We start from the raw sequence: 26461 nt of genomic DNA on the forward strand, positions 1-26461 counted from the left end.
TGTGTTTTGTTCTGTGAAATCAATTGGTGATATTTATTGTTGATTTAATTCATGGTACTGGAGGATGTGGGTTTTGTGCTCAATATTGCTATGAACACATTGAGGGCTTTGTGGGTATACATAATGGTTAGGATATTCTTGTAGGTTGAGCAAAAAGGTTTTTGCAGGTGGAAACCTTGCCAAGGGGGGAATCTTGATCACCTTATCATAAGGCGTTGTGTCGTGACCATTATTAGATATTTGAGGACAAGTTTGGTCAATTGATGGACCATTGACATGTGATTTGAGATTGGCCAATGGAATGGACCACTGGTGTGTTGTTTGATGAGATTAATCAATGGAATTAACCATTGATATGTGAGTTGTTGATATTGATCAATGAACTGGACCAATGATGTTTGTTGTGATATTATTAATTAAATAATGCTTTCTGATATGTATACGGTTTTGTTGAAGCATATATAACACATTCTTATCTTGTATGTGTATTATATACTGGAATTGAGATAAGTGAGTTTTGATATTGTTTTATAAAGTGCATAGTGGGTGCTTGATCTGCTTAGAAGAGATATGTACTACTCATTGAGTTGTGGTTACTCACCCCTTTCTCTTCCCAATTTTTTCAAATTCCTTGATTAATGGCCATCTGGGAGTTGTTTTTTTTTTTTTTGAGGCTGCATTCTTCAAATGGAAGGACGGCCGTGTCACTTTCCCTTTCTAGTAGGTTCCGGGGTTTGACATCTTATCTCTAACAAAAAGAATTTCTCTTATATTTACCAATTTTTGTTTACCTTTCTTACTAATACCTCAAGTTTAACAACTATTATATGAATGCTTGGTTTGTTTCATGAAAAATTTGACATTTCGAGGAAATATTTTCCAAAAAGTAATTTTTCAAGAAAATTACAATATTTATGGCTGAATTCAAAAAAAATTATGTTCCATCATTTGGAAACGAAAACTTACTTTTATTTTCCTAAAGACATGCATTATTTGTACAATCTAAGGGCTGCACACGCTATATCATCAAATTTTCAATTAAATCTTATCGAATTAAATTTTCATAACATAAATACTTGTCTAGATGATAAAAAATTACTATTTTTATCTTGTAGGAAAGTGGACGTAGACCAAGTGGAAGGCCGAACCATTTTATATCTATCTTGAAATATTTTCTATCTCTTCAATTCCTTTATTATCTACTTGATAGAGGCTTTATACATAACCGTTTTCCTTCTAGAAAAACATTTTCTATAGATTTTCGCGAAAATGTTTCAATTTTCATAAAACAACCAATTCACTCCATCTTTATAGTTGTGTTAGTCATTTCATAATTAGCTGAAAAAATTGATGGAATATCAATTTTCTAAAAGCAGAGCGGATCTAGACTTAAAAGTCACAGGGGTACCAAGAAACTATACTTGACTGATGAAATAAATTGAACGGGGGCAAGACAGCTAATTCGGGTAATTGATTCCGGCTTATAGCTAATTTATATCTAGTGCTGTGATCAAACTTTTGATCATCCCAACTAGTCTTAATTATACCAATCCTCAATTTTTTCATCACATGAGAATAGTGATGGGTACGGCAGGAGGTATTGCCACGGGGAGGGGAAATCGAACTAATCCTGGGCTCTTCTAGTGAATGTGGGTACATAAACCCATGCCACAGAATATGAAAACCGACAAACTGAAAATCCATGCTTAATCAATGAAAAAGATCAGCAGTTTCAAATGCTTCATCGGGGAGTCCAGCAATTAATTGGAAGCATGTTGTGAATTGCACGACACAAACATAAAATTGAGCGAGAGTCATTTTGCTTATCTTGATTAAGAGCTGATTAAGAGCTCGCTCCAGGGGAACCAAAGAAATACAAGGATAACATTATGGCCAGATACATAAGGCCTTATTCTTTCTGATCTGTTATTGAAACGGCCTTCCTGAATCAATTATTTATCCATATTTTTGGCAACAGCAATTCATCGTATCATTTTTTGAAAGCAAGAAGATCGGCATAATATTTGGCTATCCACCCTTTTATAATCTCAACTTCAGCTTTTCGCTGCATGACCAACCAGTCTGGATCGGTTTGCTTCCCTGCAAATAAATCCAAACAGTGGGAACCTGCAAAGCATATAGTCACATATTAAAAATTCAAGATCCTCTGATTTTGTTTTACATGCATCAACATTGTTCTTCTCTTGTGTGATTCACGGGTATGCGAGATAAAGTCCCAAACAACAAATACATCACCTGGTTATATACCTTTCTCTGTATAGATAGCTACGATACTGTCCGAGATGTTTTTCAAGACCCTAAGATTGAAAAAGAGAAGAAATTGTCAAGCATGATTAAGAAAGGTAAAATTTTTATTCTTTGGATGTATGGAAAGAAGCATATAATTATTGATACCTTGCACTACTCCAAGGATCTCGAAGTCCATTTGAGAAAATAATGTTGCTACCGAACCTACGAAGAACTAGCTCTACATCCTGCAAAAACGAAAAAAAGGCAAAGGACGACGATGGTAAGGTTTACTTTAAATTTATGTGTAGAAACCAATTTAATTTACTAATAGAAATAAGAGCCAAACATATATTTCTAAGAGCCACCGGAAATCATACATGACCGCCATAGTAGGTAGTGATCCAATGTGGGCGAGGTGCGACACCGAATGAGTTGTTGCATCCATCAACGAAGCTGCTCAAGACAAAAGGTTCTGGTGGGAACATGGAGTTGTTTGTGATGCCTATGGGGATTACCAATTCGCTGCATCTCTGCAAGCAATCTCCCTTTTAGTTCGATACAAACGCAAGTTTTCTTAGACGCTACACAATTGTAAGAGGAAATTTTCAAGAATGGAATAGTGCAATTAAAGTAGATCCGATCAATGGGCGCGCTAGGATCGGTCTGAAGATAGACCTGATGATCCCTGCATTATGACAAAAGGCCATTGCCCAAGTCCACCGAAATGGTTGATCATTCGGACTCGAAAAGGGAAAAGTTTTCCTAACCCTATCTACCTTGAAGCAAAGTTAGCTCTGCCAAGTCCGAATCAACCCGTGAGACCGAAATGCATTATCCAAACGCGCCTAAATAACCGAAGACCCATCGGGCCTCCTCGAATGCTTAAATATGATAATTTAGAGTATTGTACCTGCCACCTCCAACCCAAGTCAGTTTGAGACATATTAGCGGGAGGATTGACGTAGCATGTGGAGTTTACGTTATAGGCAACAACGCCCGCAAATATTTTGCCAAGAATGCCATGTTCAGTAGTGTTTGCTCCGTCGATGCCCTTACATATCACTGTCACGGGATATGTAGGTGGATGATCTCCTTGGGCCGTTATCGTGTACAACGATTTCAAGTAGTTCTTCAGCTCTTTCCCACTCTCTAAAGGCCTAACACATCCGCGAAAAAAAAAACAGTAGTTAGTCCATTATTGATCGAATCACTTTAGTAAATTAAAATTCACAGATGTTCTTAAGACTCAATTTACCCTTGAAGATCGTGAAATATGACACCGAACTGTAGAGTGTGCACGGGTTAAGTTCATGATCTCAAAAGTTAAAGTTGAGTCAATTCAACCCCCTAAAATTGAGAAATTGGATGGCTATACTCCATTGCATTTGACTCATTTGGGGATTGAGACATATAATAGATGAAGCCTCAGACAACATACTTGCAAGTCTTGAACATCTTGCTTAAGTTTGAAAGGCCATTAGGCTCATCAGCAACCCTATCGATCTCTGACCATGAGTTTCCTATAGTTTGGTAGCAAGTCTCACTAGTGTCCTGTGCAAAATGAACAAGGTTCAACACAAGCTATAAAAAGAAACAGTAGATATAAAGACTCCAAAGGTTACTTGGGTGGTAAGTTTCTATGTCTTTCTCATTTAAGGTATGGTTACATAACCATACCATTGAGTTCTCTTGATGCCATATCCTATGGGCATGAATATGTGTACTCGTGTACTTACCTTCTGTGCGTGAGATGGAAGATAGGGATATTACGTCAACCAATAGATGTTCTTTGGATGCTCGACAAGTTTCAGACGCCCCATGATTAGGAAAAAGAAGGAAGAGAAATTACAAGTGCTGTTACCTTGAAATCCTTGGTGACCACTGAATAGTATGCATCTTGCGGGGTAATATCGTCAAAGTACAATATGGGAGCTGATGAGGCTAGCGCTCCGAGAGCCACATGTGGATACCTCAGGCGGAACCACAAAGCTAGCACTGAAATTTGCATTAGCTATAAGAATTTGATGATTTAAGAAAACAAGATGATATATTTTTTTCACATAAAATAGAAATTACTATTTAGTTGAAAATGAAGGGCGGTGACAGCTCATCATTTTCACATAAGATTTATACCATTGGTTTTTCACATACTCTGTTATTTCTTTCTACCACACACATATGATAAGTTTGGAATCAGAATCAACTTTTTCATATTTTAATTAATATGTGGCTCAGACCGTAAAAAAATCAAATACTCCACGGTTTATGTTCACCAATATAGATAGACTATTTTGCCCATTGCACTTACTTCCTCCATATGATCCTCCCACGACAATAACTGGAGAACTTCTGGCTTTCAAGTTCTGCTTCACGTGTATGATAATAGCTGCATAATCGGCCAAAGCTTGGGCCGAGCTAAAATACCCACGAACATTTGCATCATTGAGAGCTTCTTCGAAGCTCATCCCAAGTGGAATTGACTCACCAAAATACCGATGCTGACACGAAAAAATTCCACAAGAAAAGAAGTTTTATTTACGTAATTAGAAGCTTAAATTAGACAAAAGGAACATTCATGCACGGACCCAAAAAAAAAATAAAATGGCAGAAGTCAAATGTGCTACCTCAATATAAACTAATAAAGCTTTAAATTGAGCTGCGTTGTCTCTTAGAAACCCGACAATAGTCGGGGCTCCATCGATTGGCGCTTCATTACCGAGGTAAACGAAGATCGGCGCATCAGAATTTGCACCGCCCCAGTATTTGGAGTCAATCAAGTATCTTTGTTGGAAGATAGTGTAGCTCTCAGGTCTATAGTCGAAATGATCGAGCGTTTGGTTGAAAAAGAGGGTTTCGAAATCATTTGTTATGGATGCCGAAACTGCACGTTCGGGATCTTGGAGGATGTCTTCACGGTGTAGACTCAGCGTTGGAGGGTCAAGTTTCTGCCCAGAAATTGAAGCTGTGGATAAAATGAAGGAGATGATCAGAGAAAGCCTAGAAAGAGTCATGATGTGTGTAGTGTGGACAAGAAGTATGTTTATGAAGAGCTCTAGTAGGACAATGAAATGAGACACCTTCATAAGCATATATATAGGCATCTGCCGTCCTGGGCCATGGTTTGAAGTGAATTGAGCACTTATTATATGTCTGTGTTCTTTAGACATCTTCTGGCTAAATTGTACAATTTATTAATTATTCAAGAACCTCTTGATAAGAAGGACTAGCTCAAGATAAGTAAAGCATGACCCGGCATATGATTAATTGGCTACAGTTTGATGCATCCCTATTTCAAATACTAGATTATGAATTTAAATAAGAAAATTTATTGTGGATTCAAATTCTAGATTATGAACTAAACGGGATAATAACAATTGACTTCCGCAATTTCCACGAATTGAGCTTAGGAAAAACACGAGGGAGGTGTCAGATTCGTTTTGCCAATATACGCTTTGTCATTTGTGAAGAACTTTCATTTTCCTTGGGTCTTACGCAGAACTTTCTTCTTTTTAGTCGTTCCATGATTATTTTTAAAACGGTGCCCATGCTGACATTCAAATGCTCTTCATAATTTATGTGTTAGGTCAGACTTGTGTAATTGATTACCTAACCTTTTCAAACTTTCTAGTCTCACAATATTGAGTAGCTAAAAAAAAAATATTTTCTTCAGCAGAAAATCGTGTAATTCCGGTTCATATATCGCTGTTTGAGTAATTAAGAAGAGAATCCGCATCGACGTATATATTCTAGATAAAAATTGAACTTTGAAACTTTGATGGTAGACCATGGAGAGCATAGTAATTAAAAAAATTGATGCCGAAGAAAATCACACTGAAGGGTCAACATTTTCTAGATGAATCCTCATTATTTTATTTCCAAACCACCTACTACCTTTCTTGACCAAAAAGAAAAAAAATCGCATACTTCCTTCAAATCTAGTAGATGAACATTTTGGTGTAATTACTAGATGTATATACTCGGGGTGAGCATGATCTGGGCGGGCGGTTCCCAACATGGAACCAGGAACCGCCCACTAAGGACCGGTTCTGAGAAATTAGAACTAAGAACTGCTCGTTGGTTCCATGGACCCACCCGGGAACCGGATCGGACCAGCGGTCTGGTTCCTGGGTGGATTCATAGAACCGGTCCCACAAAGTTTTACGCAATTGGAGGTGATCGAGAGTGAGAGAAGGAGGTGATGAATGGCTAGAGGTGCTGCAGTAAGTTGATGGGAGTTGAGAGTCGAGTTTTAAATTAGGGATTTTATGGTTTTCATTTTTTTAAAAATGTTTTCTTTTTTTTTTTTGTTGAAATTTTTCTTAAAAATTATATATATATATATATGTATATGTATATGTATATGTATTTATTAGCTGTCCAGTCCGGGTAGGCGGGTGGGCGATTCCACGCCTAGAACCGGGAGCTGGATCGGTACTCACCGGTTCTAGTTTACTAGAACCGGGAATCGGACCGGTCCTCATGGGAACCGCCAGTTCCGGGCCGGTCCAGTCCGGTTTCGGGCGGTCCGAGCGATTTCCGGTTCCTTTGCACACTCCTAGTATGTACATATGTATGTATGTTTGTATGCATGCATGCAGCATTCCAAAAGACCCACATTGATTGGTGGAGGGTTTGTTGAGTAACTTATAAGTTAACATCCACTCTAAATTGATCACAAATTAGAGGTGGTAAAATGGGTCACGAACCCATATTTTAACTCAATTTAATAGGTGGAGTGATAAATCGGCTGCTTAAAATTTAAAATATAGATTGGAATGGGCTTAACAGAGCAAAACCAAATTAATAATATGTTCTTGTGAATTTGGAAAGAGCTCAATTTTAACTCATTTGTTCAAGATCAATTGCTAAGGGTATCTTACGGTCACACTGAATAGACACTCTCCATTTTAAAGGCCACACAGCCAATGGAAGTGGTCACATATACCCATTAATTACAGTTCTAAAGCTTTTGAAGTATGAATTTTTTTTTATGAGATAGATCCATATTGCTTACTTATTTTTCGGTCCGAGCGAGCTATGCTTAGGCCAAATTAGGCCTGCCAAGTTGCCACCCCATTGTCATATCTAGGACCAACTACCAAAGGTTTGATACCTTAGGATGGAAATTAATGAATGATTAGGTGTAACTCGAAGTATAAATTCTCTTATCTTCATTCAAAATGATGATATTTTTCATGTAGAAATGGGCTTGCATGGATAATAATGCCGTGCTCCTAAAGTCACTAAAAATGTCTTTGTTAGTAGAAATAAGACAGATTTAGCCAAGAGATAGATATTGAGATGATAGAGCGTTGGAATGTGCTCCTCTTCATATCCCACCGAGTTATAGATGCACACAAATCCTAATCCTGGATTGAAGATATATATTTTATGTTAAGGGTTTTTTTTATGGAAATGATTTGGCGTCATGATTTAGCTACATATAAGCGAATGTTAGCTAATAAATAATATATTGGATTAGCCGATAAATCCTAGGGGTTCGCTAATTAGGCAGACGGTTGGATTTCATAGCTAGAAAAGTGTGGGTTCTCACGTGAGAATTGTTCATGGAAATTGACCTCGCATACGACTTTATTGAAAACCCAAGAAGCAAGGAATAATTAACTATCTTTTTCCACTTCCTAGGTACTCAGCGTGAATTGATTGTGCCTTTTTCCCTATAAAAGAAATTTAACTGGATATATATTTCAAACCACATCTTGCCCCAACTCTAAATTCCAGCGGACGGTGTTAGTGGACAGAAAATGATTGAACGTCGGAAAACAAATTGAGATTTAATATATCAAACATTATTGGTTATAAAGATCAAGAAAATAGACAAAGGAAGGAAAGTAACAAAAAATTTGAAGTTTAGTGGGTCGGATCGTGAAACAGCCCCAAAAGTCCTTTTTCATATAATCATCCAGCCTAGACACGCCCAAGTGGGCCTATGCGGAAGGATTCGAGCTAAAAAAAAAATTGCTTGTCAGGCCCGCCCAATTTGGGTTTCAAGCCTTCTTGGCTCGGGCAAGCCTGGTTTGACCTGATAAAGCCAGTGACTCATGATTAGATCTAGTAATAACCTATAAATGTGGTGTTGTTTCAAGCGGGTCTGCCAATTTGTGTCATTGTTGTGCTAATAATGTCATGTCGAAACAACAGTATAGCACGAATATGGCTAACCCAAGCAACAAGACACATCTGCCTCGACACAAATACGACACGCTGGATAAAGCAGATTACACAACACGATTAACGCGATTATTGAATGTGTTATAGTATTCAGTGTCAATGTATATTAACCTGTAGTATTCAGTGTCAATGTATATTAACCTGTTTACTAATATAAATTAATTAGTTTACACAAGAAACATGTAAAACGTGTTTACACACGGTAAGTTACAATAATATATCGAACACATTTCCCGACATTATGAGTATTTTCAGTTCACATCAGTGTACTAATGTTTTTAGTTTTTCTTTATGTTCAATGACCCTTCTCACAAGAACATAGACGGGGCACACAACTCTGGTCTTTATTCTCAACACTATTAGCATTATTTAATGTAATGACATTCCCATGTGATGTATATTAATTATTTTCCAAAAGCACGAAGATCGGCATAATATGTGGCAATCCATTTTCTTATAATCTCAACCTCATTTTTCCGTTGCTTGACCAACCAGATAGGATCTTTTTCGGTAGTTGCAAGTATGTCCAAACAATGAGAACCTACATGTAAGAAATTAATTTTACATCATTAATTTCAGCAATCCAATCAAAATCCGAAGATGGAAAGATAATCCATTCCATTTCTTTGGTTCGACAAGAATCAAGTCGACGGATACCTTTAGCTGTGTAGACGGCGATGACAGTATCCGAAATATTCTTCAAGACCCTATAATTGATGACATATAAGAATGATTTTGAAATCTTATCCAATTCAGTGATACTTTCATAGAAATCTATAGGTTTTGATTCTACACTTACCCGCCGCTGCTGTAAGGATCTTGAAGCCCATTGGAGAAAATAATGTTGCTAGCGAACCTATGCAAAACAAGTTTTATGTCCTGCAATTTTCCAGAGTCAATGAAGTAACTGAAGAGTGTCATATGTTATTTGCTCATAAAGAATGTTATATATATTATGAAAATTAAAGAAGTATCCTATATATATGATTTTATTTTTGTGACTGTACATGACCACCGTAATAAGTAGTGGCCCAATGTGGCCGAGGTGCGACGCCAAATCTTCTCTTGCAGTCATTCACGAACTCATTTAGGTCGAAGGGAAATGATTGAAACATAGTATTGTTGATGATGTCATAACGAGCCACCATCTCGCTACATGTCTGCAGAGCAAAAAACCTCCATTTTGTTAGTACAATTCAAAACTCGAAGGTTGATAATTATGGCGAAAAAGTTGGAACTTGTGTTCTTGACTATCAATCTACTAAGCACATCACTATTAGGTGTAGCCAATTAGGACTTAAATGAATCATACTATTATTGAGCTACTCCTGCTCGACCATTAGACTACATAGACTTTGCTCAGAAATATAAGATGCATATTATGCTGAATCTTGGAGTTATTCGTTCATCAGTCGAGTTTAAAATTAGCTTTGTTTTTTCATAATCAATCCAAGTCAATTTCAACTGATAGTAGTAAACTAAAATCCGTTCATGATATCGGTCTATGGTGTGTACCTGCCAATGCCAACCCAAATCAGTTTGAGATGGAGGTGGAGAAGGTGGATTCACGTAGCATGTCAAATTTCCATTGGATGCGACGAGGCCTGCGAAAATCTTCTTGAGAATGTCATTTTTTGGAGAAGCTCCATCAATGGAATTGCATATCGCTTCCACCGGACGTCTGAATGGATCATTGTACTGAGCAGCACCAGCGTAGATCCCTACCAAGTGGTTCTTGAGCTCTGAAGAACTTTGCAATGGGCTAAAAAAAGAGACAAAGATATGCATTATGAATTGTAAATTCGTCTATAAAACATATCTTTTCTACTTTTAAACTTATATCGGAGCTTGAAACCATTATCTCATATTAGAAACATTCACTTTGTTTAGTGAAAGTTCATGCTATTATGGAATAAATCGTCAGTGTAAAAAAAGGTTTTCACAAACGTCTTATCCGCCCTAAATTTGGAGGTAAGTGAGGGAGTTGATAGCTGAAACTCTCCAATCAAGAATGGATAAACAGCTTGTGTAAAGGTTCTTTTCACCGTTGGTGTATGCTATAAATTTTCTATTAGATATATCTAACAACTTTTTATTTTCTAAGAATTACTTATACTACAGAACATACTGAAAAGTCTCCAAAATACAAAATGATGCATGATCTCAATTCCATCATCCACGCACCTGCAAGTTTTGAAAGTTTTGCTCAATTTCGTGAGACCATGAGGCTCAGAAGCAACTCTATCGATTTCGTCCCAGGATTGTCTTATGGTTTGGAGGCAAGAAAAACTAGCTTCCTGAAAAATTACCCGAACAATTAGTCAAGTGATTGATTTGATTATAGAAAATGCATGCTCAAGGAAAAAAGATATAAATTAAGCAAATTAAGATTACCAAAAAATCTTTTGCGACTACTGAAGCGTATGGGTCATGAGGTGTGAGGTCGTAAAAGTAGAGAATTGGAGCGGATGATGCCAAAGCTCCGAGTGCCACATGAGGGTACTTCAATCTAAACCACGAAGCTAGCACTGAAAATTAAATATATTAAGATTGAAAGACCTACTTATAAGTGATATGTAGAATACATGCCGTCGATGGTTTCCTCTTAACCGGACGTAGGAACTTTCTTCGATGCCATTCAGGGCAAGCTATCGGACTTTATAGGAATTGTCGTTGTCAATAAGACTAGCGCTCTCTAGGAAAAACTCTATCCATGAAATGTTCAAGAACAATGACCTTGGGCAGATTAAAATTGTCCTCTTCAATGCAAGCTGCGGGCTATTTTCTTCAATTTCGATTTATAGCGGTAGTCATATTGCTGCTATGTGAAAATATATTCACTTACCTCCACCATATGATCCTCCAATGACAATTACCGGAGAATGTTTGGCATTCAATTTTTGTTTCAGGTATACAATGATTTCCGCGTAATCGGCAAGAGCTTGCGCCGAGCTGAAATATCCGCGAGTATTGGGGTCATTTAGTGCTTTGTCGAGTGTCAACCCATACGGGATTGATTCACCATAAAACCGATGCTGCAAGATGTCAACTTTACATTCGTAAAATGCGTAAATGCATGCCAAACGTAAGGGAAAAAAAGGAAAAAGTGTCAGAAAAGTCATAAATCTATTGCATTAATGCCAATTTAGTCATAAACCTTTTTTTTTGTGTCAATTCAGTCCTAAACTTTTTATTTTTGTGCCAATTCAGTCCTTTCGGCTAATTTTTGTAGGCTTCTGTGGCACCGCCTGTGATGACGTTGATAACTTTTAATAATATTTTAATATTTTTGGAATTTTTTTAAAATTTTTTCTTTTCTTTTTTTTTTCCTTTCCCTTTTTTCTTCCTCCAGTCGGTCGCCGATCTGGCTGGCAATCGGCTGGAGGCCAGGCTGACGAGCCATGTTGGCCCTTAGCAAGGCTCGACCTCACCAGCGATGGCGATGGCGAGCCTCGCTCAGCCACTGGGGAGGCTCACCCGCGACCTCGCGGCCACTAGCAAAGGCTCGAGCCCTTGCCAGCGGCTAAGCGAGGCACGATCTCGCCGGATTTGGCGAGGTCGAGCCTCACCTATGGCTGACTAGGCTCGACCTTCGCCAGATTCGACGAGGGCTAGCCCCTCCAGCCCAGCACAAGGCCGCCCTCGCTAGAGGTAGAGACCTTGCGGCCACTAGCGAGGGTGAGGCTTGCCGTCGCTCGACCCTTGCCAGTGGCTGGTGGGGCTCACCAGAGGTGAGCAAGGTCCCTTGCCGGCCTTGGCCTCTAGCTGGTTGCTAGACCGGCGACCGGCTAGAGGAAGAAGAAAGGGAAAGAAAAAAAAAGAAAAAGAAAGAAAAAAGAAAAGAAAAAGAAAATAATTTTTTATAAAAACTAAAATATTTGAAAAATATTAAAACATTTTAAAAGTTGTTCACATCATCGCTAGCGGTGCCATGTCAGTCAGCCGGCGTCCATGTCAACAAAATCCAATCAAAATTAGCAAGAAGGACTGAATTGACACAAATACAAAAGATTTAGGACTGAATTGGCATTAAAAAAAGGTTTATGACTAAATTGGTATCAATGCAATAGGTTTAAGACTTTTTTGACACTTTTTCCGGGAAAAAGAACATACAACCAGTCAAATAATATGTGTCATTTTTATTACCTCTATATAGACCAAAAGCGCTCTAAACTGAGCCGCATTATCTGTCAGGAACCCTCTTCCATCACCCATGTCGTCGTCAATGGGTAGTTCTGCACCAAGATAAACGAAGATCGGGGTGCTTGTATTCGCGCCATCCCAGTATTTGAAATTGATCACATATCTTTGTTTGAAAAGAGTGTAACTTTCGGGCCTGTAATTGAAATGATCGAGGGTTTGGTTGTAAAAGAAAGTCTGGAAGTCCTTTGACAAGATGGAAGCCTGCATCGCCCGTGTAGGATCTTGAATAAATGTTCGACGGAGTCCGCTCAGCTTCGGAATATAGTAACCATCTAAGTTCTTCCCAGTAGCAACACAAGCTGAGAAAAGTATCAGAATGATCAAAAGGCTATAATGTGATGAAAACATGTTAGGGTGTCTGGTTATTGCACAGGCTAAAGCATGTATGTGAAGAGGAGGATCTTCGCGATGTTTTTTGGCGTGCGTCAACTATTTCACCTTCGTTGACCTTTATATAGAGCAACCCACGATGCCAGTTTGTACTATTACTTTCTATGCGAAATCCGAATGGATCACTTTCTTATTTGGATGAAAATTTCTTTTATTGACGGCCACACTAATTCACGTAACGATTTCTTTCCTGTTGGAGAAAAGCTATCCAGGATTGCCGCACCAAAGACATAGCTTCTTGGCTGGACTGTGGATATCTTTCTTTTTATATATATAGGTTGCTGAACAAGAAAATTACCATAAAAGCTCTAAATCAATTGCATTTGTATCAATTCAGTCCTAAACTTTTTGTATCTGTGCCAATTCGGTCCATCCGGCTCATTTTGGCCGGCCGGTGCTGACGTGGACGCCAGTCGACGTTGGCAGTCCAGGCAATGCTGACGTGGATAAATTTTAATAATATTTTATCTTTTTTGAAATTATTAATTTTTTTATTTTCTCTTTGCTTTTTCTTTTTTCTTTTTCCTTGTTTCTTTTCTTTTCTTCCTTCTTTTTTTTTTTGCCCCACAGTAGCTGGCGAGGGTTGTGGCCCTCGCTTGACCTTGCCTAGATCTAGGTGAGGCCTGGGAGTTGCAGGCGAGACCAGCCTCGCTATGAAAATGCCAGTTGCGGGCGAAGGCGGCCTTGCCCGCGGCTGGCTAGGCTATGGCCGATTGCCCAATTCGGCAAGGGCGGCCCTTGCCAGCCTAGGTGTGACATCCAAATATTCCTGCATTAATAAATAGTATGAAGGAAATGAATGCAATAAATGTCACAGGTTGAAATTCTAGTCGGATTACTAACAGGGTAGTAGCGGAAGGCATGAATTGTATTTTCCGTGTCCATAGTTTTTGGTAAATGATTCCATTAGGATTAGATTACAAAAAAATTATTCTTTTGTCGATTATTTAGAGTGACGATGAAGCATGTATCGCCACTTTGGTTGTTAATGAAGACTGATGCGCTTTGAAATTATGTATCGAATGAGTGGTATGTTGGAAATTTACAAAGTTGAGTCACTCTTAGCCGCCGGTAACTATGGACACTCTTAGTCGCTTTTAGTCAGTTTAAAATATTTTTCTGACTTTTCGATGATTTGAATGGACATTGATTTTCTTATTTACATACTGATTCACTAGATATCTTGGCAATTTATTCAAAATATCTAGTTTGGAACCACATGATTAAGCCGTTTGCTCGCGGGGTTCGGGGCGTGACACTCACAATATTGAGTTGTTAAAAAAATATTTTCTCCATCAGAAAATCGTGTAATTCCGGTTCATATATTGCTGTTTAAGTAATTAAGAAGATACTCCGCATTGTCAGATTTGGCGAGGTCTCATCCTAGCCCAGCAACGTCGCAACAGCGAGGTCGGCCTGGCCCAGATTGGCCAGAGGCTGGGGCCAGCAAGGTCGGCCCCGTCGGCCACTGGCAAGGACGAGCCATGACAGATCTGGCGAGGTCTCATCCTCGCCCAGCAACGTCGCAATGGCAAGGTCGGCCTCGCCAGTTGCCAACGAGGCTCGTCCTCACCCAGCAAAGTCGCTGGCGAGGTCGGCCTTGCCAACTGCCGGCGAGACCGACCTCGCCAGCCCTAGCCTTTGGCGGGTTTGGGCGAGGCTGACCTCGCTGTTGCGACGTTGCTAGGCAAGGACGGCGAGGCCGACCTCACAGTTCGTCGACCGGCTAGAGGTTAAAGATGAAAGGAGGAAAAAAAAGGGAAAAAAAAGAAAAAAAAGAGGAAAAAATTTAAAAAAATTCGAAAAAATTATTAAAAATATTTACAAATTGTCACATCAGTGGTGGCCAGACTGCCGGTGTCCACATTAGCACCGGCTGGTCAAAATTGGTTGGATGGACTGAATTGGTACAAAAAAAAAGTTTAGAATTGAATTGGCACAATTGTAATTGATTTAGGACTATTTTAGTAATTTTCCCCAAAATTCGAGTCAATTTCAACTGATAGTAGTAAACTAAAATCCGTTCATGATATTCCATTATGGTGTGTACCTGCCAATCCCAACCCAAATCAGTTTGAGATGGACCCGGAGAAGGTTGAGATGGACCTGGAGAAGGTGGATTGACGTAGCACGTCAAATTTCCGTCGGATGCGACGAGGCCTGCGAAAATCTTCCTGAGAGTGTCATTTCTTGGAGAAGCTCCATCAATGGCATTGCATATCGCTTCCACCGGACGTTTGATTGGATCATTGTACTGAGCAGCATCCGCGTAGACCGATTGCAAGTGGTACTTGAGCTCTGAAGAACTTTCCAATGGTCTAACAAAAGATAAAGATATGCATAATTAGATGTATATTAGTCTATAAAGCATATCCTTTAATATTTTTTAAAACCAATATCAGAGCTTGAAACATTATATCATGTTAGACGCATTCCCTTTGTTTAGCGAAAGTTCATGCTATTATGGAATAAACTGTCAGTATAAAAAAAGGTTTTCACAAACAGTCTTATCCGCCCTAAATTTGATGGTAAGTGAAGGAGTTGATAGCTGGAATTCTAAAATCAAGAATGGATAAACCGCCTGTGCAAAGGTTTTTTTCACCCTTAGTGTATGCTATAAATTTTCAATTAGATATATCTAACAACTTTTTATTTTCTAAGAGTTACTTGTACTACAGAACACACTGAAAAATCTCCAAAATACAATATGATGCACGATCCCAATTCCATTATCCATGCACCTGCAAGTTTTAAAAGTTTTGCTCAATTTCGCAAGACCATGAAGCTTAGAAGCAACTCTATCAATTTCCTCCCAGGATCTTCTTATGGTTTGGTGGCAAGAAAAACTAGTTTCCTGAAAAATTACCCAAACAATTATTCAAGTGATCGATTCAATTGCAGAAAATGCATGCTAAAGGAAAAAGGTATAAATCGAGCAAATTAAGATTACCAAAAAATCTTTTGCCACTTGTTAGAGATATATATTTGTGATATTCTGTGATTCTGTATATCTTCATTTATTTGTTACTTTAGATAGTCGTTATGTAAAGCCTATAAATAAGCTCGTGTACTATTCACTAGAAAATGTATAGAATGTTATTTTTCTCTTCATTCACAATTCTCAACTTGGTATCAGAGCTAATGTTATCTGAGGTGCGCCCATCGAGTCTGCTACACGGTGGCCGTCACGACGCCAGCTGACCGCGTCACTACCGATTCTTCATCGAGAATGAAGCTTTTAGTCACTGTTTGACATAATTTTGTCACTCATTTAGAAAAATTGTCACCACCATTAGACTTACCAGCCTCAGACGAGCGAAATACTGAAATTTTGTCGCCAACGGACGCCGAACGCCACCACATGCGCCTCCACGCGCCGTCGCATCTCGGACCCGGGAAACCTGCCACAATTCCGTTGTGATTTGGATGTCTTCCGCCGCGTGTTTCGGAAAGCAAACACAAACCCAAGACTCACCGTCCTCCGCCGAGCCAGCCCGTGAAGTTTCGCCGCCAAAAATCGCCGGACGCACCCTCACGTGCCATCCAAAGGATCTGCGCGTGAGATCCACGCGCCACTGTAGCAACACGCACCTACACGCGCCATGTGTCTCTGCTATGCTGACGGCATCTAACACGTCAACGCCACATCACCTCAGACCGGACCATTGACCAGGTCAGACCGGACCGTTGACCGTTTCAGATCGGATCGGTCGGACCGTTTCCGTCGTATTTTTAATCGGTTTGATCGTTTTCTGACCAGTTCTTGGTGATTTGTGACCGGTTCTCAAGGTTTTTCAGCGTGCTGAGTTCATTTTTGGGCTTATTTTTTCCATATCTGCTCTCCAGGTACTGTTTTCTTAACATTTATTGTCCAACCTACTATGTTTAACACGGTAAAGTGCATATGATGGATAAATTTTGTAAGCATTGTCACCGACGTGGTCATATGGCATCCCATTGTTATTGATTATGATATAAGCAACCTATTGGGCCAATCAATCAACTCCGAAGCCGAGGTTCATATGCACATCCATCTACCATTGCTGCTGCTGTAGATACTTCTTCCAATGGATTGTCGATCAGTTTCTCACTGGAGGATTTCCATTCCATTCTTCAAGAATCTGGTACTTTTAGCTCCTATATTTCTCCTGCTATGTCTGTCGCTTCAGGTAACTCTAATTCGTGGTATTTTGATTCCGCTTGCTGCAATCATATGACATCAAATTCTAATTTGTTTACGTCAAAATCCTTCCCTTCACATGCACCTACTATCCATACAGCCGATAATTCTCTAATGCAAGTCAGTCATACATCACACATTTCCACATCCACATTGTCCTTACCTAATACCTTTATGGTTCCCAAACTCTCTCTAAATTTAATTTTAGTTGGACAATTATGTGAACTTGGCTTTGATGTTCACTTCTCTCCTTATGGTTGTCATGTGCAGGATCCACGGACGGGATAGACTATTGGAACTGGCCATAGAGTGGGACGCCTATTTGAGCTCGTTTCTTTAAATATTCCCAACTCTTTTACTAGTTGTGCTGCCAGAGTGTCATTTGAAACTTGACATTCTCATTTAGGTCATCCTTCCTCTTCTAGATTAAAATCCTTGATTTTAAGTGGTCATTTAGGCTCTGTTGATGATAAACATTTTCATTGCTTGCCTTGCCAATTAGGAAAACATCATGCCTTGCCATTTGATCTTAGTGAATCTATCTCTCATGCTCCCTTTGATCTAATTCACTCTGACATTTGGGGACCTTCTCCAACACCCACCATGGGAGGTTCTCGTTATTTTGTCATTTTTGTTGATGATTATTCTCGTTATACCTGGCTTTATCTTATGAAAAATCGATATGAGGTTACTCGTATCTATCGTGATTTTGTTGCCATGATAAAAATACAATTTTCTAAAGATATCGAGGTTTTTCGTACCGATAATGCCATGAAATATCGAGACATGGAATTTCTTAGACTTCTCTCCTAACAAGGTACTCTTATTCATCGTTCATGTCCAGGAACTTCCCAACAAAATGGTCACGCCGAATGTAAACATAGGCATATCTTGGATGTTACTCAAACTCTTTTAATCTCTGCCTCTTGTCCAGAAAAGTTTTGGGGGAAAGCTTGTCTCACTGTTGTTATACTATCAATCGTACCTCGTCCCCTATCATAGACAACATTTCTCCTTGTGAGCGTTTATATGGCAAGGTTCCCTATTACAGTCGTCTTAGAGTCTTTAGTAGTGCTTGTTTTGTGCACCTCCTTCCACATGAGCGCACAAAGTTAGAACCCTGTGCTCATTTATGTTACTTTCTTGGGTATGGCATTGAACACAAGGGATATACATGTTGGGATCCTATTTCTAACCGTCTTTGTGTGTCTCGTCATGTTTCATTTTGGGAACATAAGATGTTCTCATCCATTCATCCCTTTGAATCTTCTACTCATGTCCCTTTCTTTACCAATCCTTCAGTGGATTTATTCCCGGAAGATCCTGTACTACCATCAACTTGTGAATCTTCCTCTCCACAGTTGTCTTCTTCTCACTTGATGCAGGCCCATCTGGCGATCCCACTTCGGCAACTTCTGACATGTCTGCCCCAACCGAGGATCCTATGTCTTCAGCCATTCCATCTACTTCTGTTCGTTGTTCCACCAAAGTAAGTCAACCTCCGACTCATCTTCGTGATTATCATTGTTACTCTACCATTGCTTCTCTTCACGAACCTCGCACCTATAAAGAAACTAGTACTAATCCTCTTTGGCAGCAAGCAATGGCAAATGAGTTGCAAGCCTTGGAAAACTCTCACACATGGGATTTGGTTGAATTACCTCCTGGTAAGTCTGTTGTCGGTAGTAAATGGGTCTATAAGATTAAAACCAAGGCAGATGGTACAGTTTCCGCTATAAAGCTCGGATAGTAGCAAAAGGCTTTATTTAGGAGTATGGCATTGATTATGATGAGACTTTTGCCCCTATTACGCGTCTTACTTCTGTTCGCAGTCTTTTTGCTGTTGCCACTGTTAAACGTTGGCTACTATTTCAAATGGATGTTAAAAATGCATTTCTTAATGGCAATCTCACAGAGGAAGTTTATATGGTACCTCCTCCTAGATACTCTCATTCATCTAATAAAGTGTGCCGATTACGTTGGGCATTGTATGGATTGAAGCAAGCTCCCCGTGCATGGTACTCCAAGTTTAGCTCAACTATAGAATCTCTTGTTTTTAAATCCAGTTCTTATGACCATGCTCTCTTTGTTCGGCGCACGCATCGTGGGTACATTATACTGCTTTTATCTGTGGATGATATGGTTATTACTGGCGATGATCAGACCAGCATTATCAAACTCCAGCAGTATCTTAGTAAAAAATTCGAAATGAAAGATCTTGGGTGACTCAGCTATTTTCTAGGCTTGGAGTTTGCGTCGGATGCTACTGGTTATTGTTTGTATCAGGAAAAATATGCCACTGATCTTATTTCTCGAGCTAGGCTCACTGATAACAAGATTTCTTCTACACCCATTGAGTCGAATGCAAAATTCAATGACAAGGATGGAACTCTTCTTCCGAATCCTACACTTTATCAACAGTTGGTTGGTAGTCTTATATATCTCACCGTTACACGTCCTGACATCGCTTACGCTGTTCATATTGTTAGTTAGTACATGGCCGCACCTCGTACGACTCATTTTGTTGCGGTTCTTCGAATTCTTCGCTACGTCAAGGTTACGTTGTTTCATGGTCTTTATTTTTCTGCTCACTCTACCTTGGAGTTGACAACTTTATTCTAATGCTAACTAGGCTGGTGACCCTCAAGATCGTCGCTCCACTACAGGCTACTATTTCTTTTTGGGCAACTCACTTATCTCGTGGCGTAGCAAGAAACAAATCACTGTCGCTCACTCTAGTATAGAAGTAGAATATCGAGCTCTTGCTGATATAACATCGGAGTTATTATGGTTACGATGGCTACTTGAAGACATGGGAGTGCGTCATCATAGCGGAACGGTAATTCATTGCGACAACCGGAGTGCTATTCAAATTGCACATAATGATATTTTTCATGAACGCACCGAGTATATTGAAATAGACTATCATTTCATCCGATATCATGTTCTTCGTGGCATCGTTCGACTTGTATCTACTTTCTCCACTGAATAGACTGCCGATGTCTTCACCAAGACACATCCACCTGGGCGTTTTTTGGATCTATTCTCCAAACTCAAGTTGGCATCTTTCAAATCATTTTGAGTTTGAGGGGGGATGTTAGAGATATATATTTGTGATATTCTGTGATTCTGTATATCTTCATTTATTTGTTACTTTAGATAGTCGTTATGTAAAGCCTATGAATATGCTCGTGTACTATTCACTAGAAAATGTATAGAATATTATTTTTCTCTTCATTCACAATTCTCAACTCCACTATTGTATAGTATGTATCCCGAGGCGTGACGTCAAGAAAGTCGAGAATTGGAGCGGATGATGCCAAAGCTCCGAGCGCCACATGAGGGCACTTCAATCGGAACCATGAAGCTAGCACTGAAAATCAAATATTTGAAGATTGAAAGACCTACTTATAAGTGATATGTAGAATATATGTTGTTGACCTTTTCCTTGTGACCTGACGGTAGGAACTTTCTTCAATGCCATTCAGGGCAAGCTATCGAACTTTATATGGATTGTCATTGTCAATATGACTAACGCTCTTTAGGAAAAGCTCTATCCACGATATGTTCAAGAACAATGACTGTCGGCAGATTATGTGTTTATTGCATCCTACTATAATTAATGGGAATCGTACATTAGAATTGTCTCTTCAATGTAATCAGTGGACTATTTTCTTTAATTTCGATTTATAGCAGTAGTCATATTGCTGATATCTGAAAATATATTCACTTACTTCCCCCATATGATCCTCCAATGACAATTATCGGAAAATGTTTGGCATTCAATTTCAGTTTCAGTTATATAAGGATTTCTGCGTAATCGGCAAGAGCTTGCGCGGAGCTAAAATATCCGCGAGTGTTAGCGTCACTTAGTGCTTTGTTGAGCGTCAACCCGTACGGGATTGATTCACCATAAAACCAGTGCTGCAAGATTTCAACTTTACGTTTGTAAATTGCGTGAATATGTAAAAATGCACGCCAAACATAACGGAAAATGAAGGTAAAACTAGGCAAATTATATAGGGCATTTTTATTACCTCTACATAGACCAAAAGCGCTCTAAATTGAGCTGCGTTATCCATTGGAAACCCGATACCGGCTATGTCGTTGTCAATGGGTTCTTCTTCACCGAGATAAGCAAAGATCGGGGCACTTGCATTTGTACCACCCCAGTATTTGGAATTGATCACATATCTTTGTTTGAAAGTAGTGTAACTTTCCGGCTTGTAATTAAAATGATCGAGGGTTTGGTTGTAAAAGAAAGTCTGGAAGTCCTTTGACGAGACGGAGGCTTGAACCGCCCATGTAGGATCTTGAATAAATGTCCGGGGGAATACGCTCAGCTTCGGAATATAATGGCCATCTAAGTTCTTCCCGGTAGCAACACAAGCTGAAAAAAGCATCAGAATGATCAAAAGGCTATAAAGTGATGAAGACATGTTTGGGGGTGTGGTTATTGCTTAGGCTAAAGCATGAATGCGAAGAGAAGGATCCTTGAGATGTTTTTTGGCTTCAACTAGTTCACATTTATATAGAGTAACCCACGATACCAATTTGTACTATTATTTCTATGCGAAATTACATTAGAATTGTTAAAATATATCTCAAGTTTGAGTATGTGTACAAGACTTAATTCGATTGGAGGATGTAAATCGGTTTGTTAAACAAAGTATATAGGAAAAGAAAAGGAATCCCAATGGATCACGACCTTATTTGGATTAAAATTTATTTTCTTGAAGACCACATTAATTCACGTAACGATTTCTTTCCTCTTGGAGAAAACTATCCTAGGTTGCTGCACCAAAGAATTAACTTTCTGGCTGGATGGTGGGTATTTTTCTTTATCTGTGATTCCGGTCAACAAGAGTTAAATTTGGAACAAAGAAAAACAAGGATAACTTTTTGGTAAGATCCATAGGACGTAGTCTTTTGTTCTTATCTATTATTGAAAAAGCCTTCTTGAATCAATTCATCATCCATATTTTTTGTAATAGCAATTCAACATATCATTGTTTCAAAGCAAGAAGATTGGCAATATATTCAGCTATCCACACTTCGGTATTTCGCTGTATGACCAACCAGTCTAAATCGGTTTGTGTCTTTGGTTATAAATCCAAATAGCGGGAACTTGCAAAACATATAATAAGTGGTGAGAATATATTTTGAGTTTGAGCCTCTAAAGGAAACCCGATCCAAGTAGAAAATATAAATCCAAATAGGGCTTGTGGTTTGACACCCAAACAAGCAAGAAATTACAAAAATACTTTCTACTTTGGAGTTAGATTCCTAATTTGGGTAAGTTTCCTTCTCTTGATTTTATTTGAGTGATTGGAGACAAGTTGCAAGCAACAAATAAAGTGGCATGGTTATATAACTTTCTTTGTATGGACAGCAATTATACCATCTGAAGTGTTCTTTAAGACCATAAGATTGAAAAAAAAAGGGCAAAAGGACACCAGAAGTGCCATAACTTGTGTACGGCGATCACTTTGGTGCCATAACTTTTTTTCGGATCACTTTGGTGCCAAGTCGGAGGAAAACAGATCACTTTAGTGACTCCGACCAAAAAGCTGACCAGGCATTTATATTAAAAAAAAATGGTCTGACTTGTACACGTGGAAATTATGTGGCTTTTTTTCGAATTTTTTAATTTTTAGAAAAAAAAAAAAGTTGCAGCAGCGGCGAGGGAGCCCTCGCCGCTGCTGCCGCTCACCGCCGCCGGGAAGGGCCGGCGGTGGTGGGGGCAAGTGGTTGGCGAGGTCGCCGGCCCTCGGCCGGCCCGGCGACCCTCACCAAGCCCGCCGAGGGCCGGATTCGGCGAGGCGAGACCTCGCCGTCGCGACCCGAGCGAGGCGAGACCTCGCCGTCGCGACCCGAGCGACGGCGAGGTCTTGCCTCGCCCGGCCGAAGGCGAGGCCGCGCCTCGCCGTCGCGACCCGAGCGAGCGAGGCCGGACCTCGTCGTCGCCCGGGTCGCGACGGCGAGGTCTCGCCTGGTCGGATCGGCCTCGCCGGGCTCGGCGAGGGTCGCCGAGCCCCCGGCCAGGCGCCGGTGACCCTTGCCGACCACTTTGCCCCACCACCGCCGGCCCTTCCGGCGGTGGTGGAGAGCGGCGGCAGCCGGCGAGGGCTCCTCGCCGCCGCCTTCTGTTTATTTATTTATTTATTTAATATAATATATATTTTTTTAAAAAAAAGTACACGTCAACGGGCTAAACGGCGTCGTTTTTGGTTTTTAATGCTGACTGGACCTCTTCGGCGAGCCGTGTCAGCGCCACATCGGATTTCCGGCGAGCCACGTCAGCATTAGCACTAAAATGATCGTTTTTTCAAAAAGTTGGCATCAAAGTGATCCGAAAAAAAAAAATACCACCCGCCTAGGTGGCGCTGCTGGAAAGGGCACTCTTCCTCTCGTAAAAGGTTGAGTGTTCGAATCCCGGGCGCCGCAGGGTGACTTAACCGGTGCACGTGTGTGGTGGCTAGCACGTGTCGCCCCCAGGGTTTACCTCCCGGCTGTCGGCCGTGCGGGGGTTCCCTGGGTTACCAAAAAAAAAAAAAAAAAGTGATCCGAAAAAAAGTTATGGCACCAAAGTGATCGCCGTACACAAGTTATGGCACTTCTAGTGTCATTTTGCCAAAAAAAAAGATAAAAATTGTTAAGCATGATTAAGTAATGTAAAATTTACTCTTCGGATGGATGTATGGTGATAAACATACGATCTTTTATACCCTCCGCTGCTGGAAGGATCTCGATGTCCATTTGAGAAAATAATGTTGCTACCAGATTTAAGTCGAAATTATGTCAACGGCTGGAATAGGATCCAAGGTCAAAAGGGGAGAAGGAGAAAGAAAGAGGCATGAGATGGATCTAGGTAGCTCGGTTCTTGCTGTCAAGCTCCGAGGTGGGCCACGGGGTCGCTGGCAACATCAGGGGCAAGGGACGATTGCTACGGCTCGACTAAAGCATGGCAGAGAAAAAAGGATCAGTCTTATGGCCGTTCGTGGAGAAGCACAGCAAGAGGAAGGAGGTCAGTGCAAAAGATTCATTTTTTGGTCGTTTATTCCAAAAGTGGGCAAGGAGAGGGAGAGAAGGGGAGTACGTGAGAACCCACAAAAAATGACCCTGAGAGCCCGATCCGATCCGAATTGCACCAAACAGTGTTTTCGGTTCTTGTTTTATGCGGTTTGGGTCATAATTCGAATCGCAATAAACATGCAACAATCATGTTCGGTTCAAGTCGGTAACCAAACCGTTGACACCTCTACCCAAAATTCTCATTCGTTCTCAAGCTTCACAAATGGCAGAATTGAAGGACAAGCCGAAGAGCAGTTCCAAGTCCAAGCACAACGATAACTCCTGCAGCACATCTATTCAGCATCATTACACGCCTACAGATATAAGACTAAGAGTAACCAAAGTAGCCACTTAATAGTCATTTTTATATTTTCTAGGAGCCTCTGGATAGCAACTAAATTAAGGATATAAGTTAAAATCTGAATGATATATAAATTAGATTGCATGCAAACTTGAAAAAGTGTCTGTTGCAATGTTAAGAACATGGCATTTGTCGACCTATTCCCCTCTGCAGGCAGGAGTCCATCCCGATACTTCATTTAGTCAAGTTAAAGTTGCTTAAGTTTGATGAAGGAAGATGAACATTGTCTTGATCGTGTCTCAAACAAAAATCATAAGTTTAAGCGTGACATCCTTTTGCAGAAGAGCCAGATTGCAAAACTGAACTCTTCGAAAGTAAGTCAAAAGTACCTGAAAATTCCAGGTGCACCATATGAGAGCATCATCCTGTATTGCTCTTCTGAAACTTTATTTACATTTTCTCAAATCTTCAAAGTAAATGCACGATGCTTACAAAGTGGGCTTCTCAGGACATGCATTGCAACTAGACAAGACAGTTGAAGGAAACGGATTCCTAAATAAAACGAAACTTGAATAGTCAAGAAACAGTTCATAAATATCGAAACTCGAACAATCGAGAAACATGCCCAGGAAAACCTACAAATGCTAATCGAATAGGTATATCACACAACGAACATACCTTGTTTTCAAAGATTAAATGCTACCAATTGTAGGCGTGAGAGTTCCTCGTTGGGTCGTACGTACGTCAGGGAAGAGAGCATAACATCGTTTTCTTATCACTTTTTCTTAAAAACACGATATTCTCTAAATTACGATCTTTTCCCTATTGTTTTTTGAATTGCTAAGGGCAGTTACACGATTCGTAAGTAACTGCCGGAGCAGTTACTTGAGATGGGCCCTCATGATGAGTCATGGGCCGGGTTAGCCCAACATGGGTTGCCCACATCCATAAACTCATAATCCATCAATAGGAATTGTGCTTTGTCACAGCACTATTTTATTATCCCATTTATACTGACTACACAACATCCAAATACCATACCCGTCCACTGTTTAATTCATGTAAATACAATCCAAATTAACTGGCCTGGTCAACGAATCTACATTTGATAGATCAAAGGGTAGTGCTAACCTGAAGAATGTATAGCCCAGATTCTAGCCTTCCGCTGGATCTTTCCTCCTCATCAATCTGAATAATTCGAATGCAAACATGCTACCCTCACTTCAAAGAAAAAAGATATTCAATGAACTTAATAGCAGGTGCTCTAATGAACTCAATAAAGCCAATGAGCATAGATCACAAAGGGGACTTTTGAAATCAAATGGACCTACGTGTTTTGAACTCAATCAGCCCACTAAAGCGAGAGTCCAAAGGAAGACTTCATCAAATAGTTCGAATCTCATCAAATTCTGCATCGGAAACTTTGCGTGCTCATGAATTACCTCTGTGGTTCCTTTGTAATTCGCGGCTTGGATAGGCAAATCTGGGCTAAGGCGTCCGGCAAATTTGGGCAAAGCCTTTGAGCGAGCACCGGGTGAATCTAGGTGAAGGTGATGTGCGAGTGTTGGAATCAGATTTGAGGCAAAATTTGAGAGCTATTTCGGGTAGTTCGCAATTAGAATTCTTCGAATTTGGGGAAGATTGGGCGAGAGAGCAATCGAGGGATTTGGAAAAAGAAAGAGTTGAGTGAACCCGTTTTGATATTCTTCAGGGGTCCTTTTTATTATGTATGGAATGGCTATGTTTAGGAAAATGGCATCGTTTTGATATCTAGTGTCCACCTCAGAGCCGGCCGTCCACTGACTAGGTATCCACGTAAGCATATGTTGGGCTAAATTGGCCGGGATGACTTAATTGGCAAATCCTCTAAA

At 40.1% G+C, this 26461-nt stretch overlaps 2 protein-coding genes across 2 annotated transcripts; both read right to left on the minus strand.

The window, feature by feature from the left end:
• Positions 1-1813: 1813 nt before the first annotated feature.
• Positions 1814-5299, minus strand: LOC115676455 (uncharacterized). Its single transcript, XM_030599384.2, has 9 exons — positions 4875-5299; positions 4559-4748; positions 4112-4245; positions 3689-3801; positions 3161-3407; positions 2628-2780; positions 2416-2495; positions 2269-2318; positions 1814-2127 (listed from the first exon to the last, which is right to left on the minus strand). Exons 1-9 carry the CDS (start codon positions 5259-5261, stop codon positions 1991-1993), a joined length of 1491 nt encoding a protein of 496 aa, XP_030455244.1. The 5' UTR covers positions 5262-5299; the 3' UTR covers positions 1814-1990.
• Positions 5300-8763: 3464 nt separating this feature from the next.
• Positions 8764-18673, minus strand: LOC115673448 (uncharacterized). Its single transcript, XM_030595623.2, has 12 exons — positions 18507-18673; positions 15703-15776; positions 15086-15333; positions 12589-13074; positions 11288-11477; positions 10837-10970; positions 10627-10739; positions 9958-10204; positions 9450-9602; positions 9242-9321; positions 9100-9149; positions 8764-8983 (listed from the first exon to the last, which is right to left on the minus strand). Exons 1-12 carry the CDS (start codon positions 18671-18673, stop codon positions 8847-8849), a joined length of 2079 nt encoding a protein of 692 aa, XP_030451483.1. The 3' UTR covers positions 8764-8846.
• Between the last annotated feature and the right edge of the window lie 7788 nt (positions 18674-26461).

The sequence above is a fragment of the Syzygium oleosum genome, unplaced genomic scaffold (genome assembly GCF_021117445.2).
Source record: "Syzygium oleosum isolate NSW1041296 unplaced genomic scaffold, Sole_v2.1 Sole_v2.07, whole genome shotgun sequence".
NCBI classification, from domain to species: Eukaryota; Viridiplantae; Streptophyta; class Magnoliopsida; order Myrtales; family Myrtaceae; genus Syzygium; species Syzygium oleosum.

Bases quoted from the DNA above. Each gene is read 5' to 3' on its own strand.
- LOC115676455 (XM_030599384.2), bottom strand. From the start codon at position 5,261: ATGACTCTTTCTAGGCTTTCTCTGATCATCTCCTTCATTTTATCCACA. The intron at 2,496-2,627 runs GTATGATTTCCG...TCGTTTTTGCAG, and splicing joins CTACCTACTATGGCGGTCAT to GATGTAGAGCTAGTTCTTCG. The intron at 2,128-2,268 runs GTATATAACCAG...TATGCTTTGCAG, and splicing joins AGCTATCTATACAGAGAAAG to GTTCCCACTGTTTGGATTTA.
- LOC115673448 (XM_030595623.2), bottom strand. From the start codon at position 18,673: ATGGCTGAAGACATAGGATCCTCGGTTGGGGCAGACATGTCAGAAGTT. The intron at 15,334-15,702 runs GTAACTCTTAGA...AAAGTTCTTCAG, and splicing joins CAGTGTGTTCTGTAGTACAA to AGCTCAAGTACCACTTGCAA. The intron at 10,740-10,836 runs GTAATCTTAATT...GTAATTTTTCAG, and splicing joins TAGTCGCAAAAGATTTTTTG to GAAGCTAGTTTTTCTTGCCT.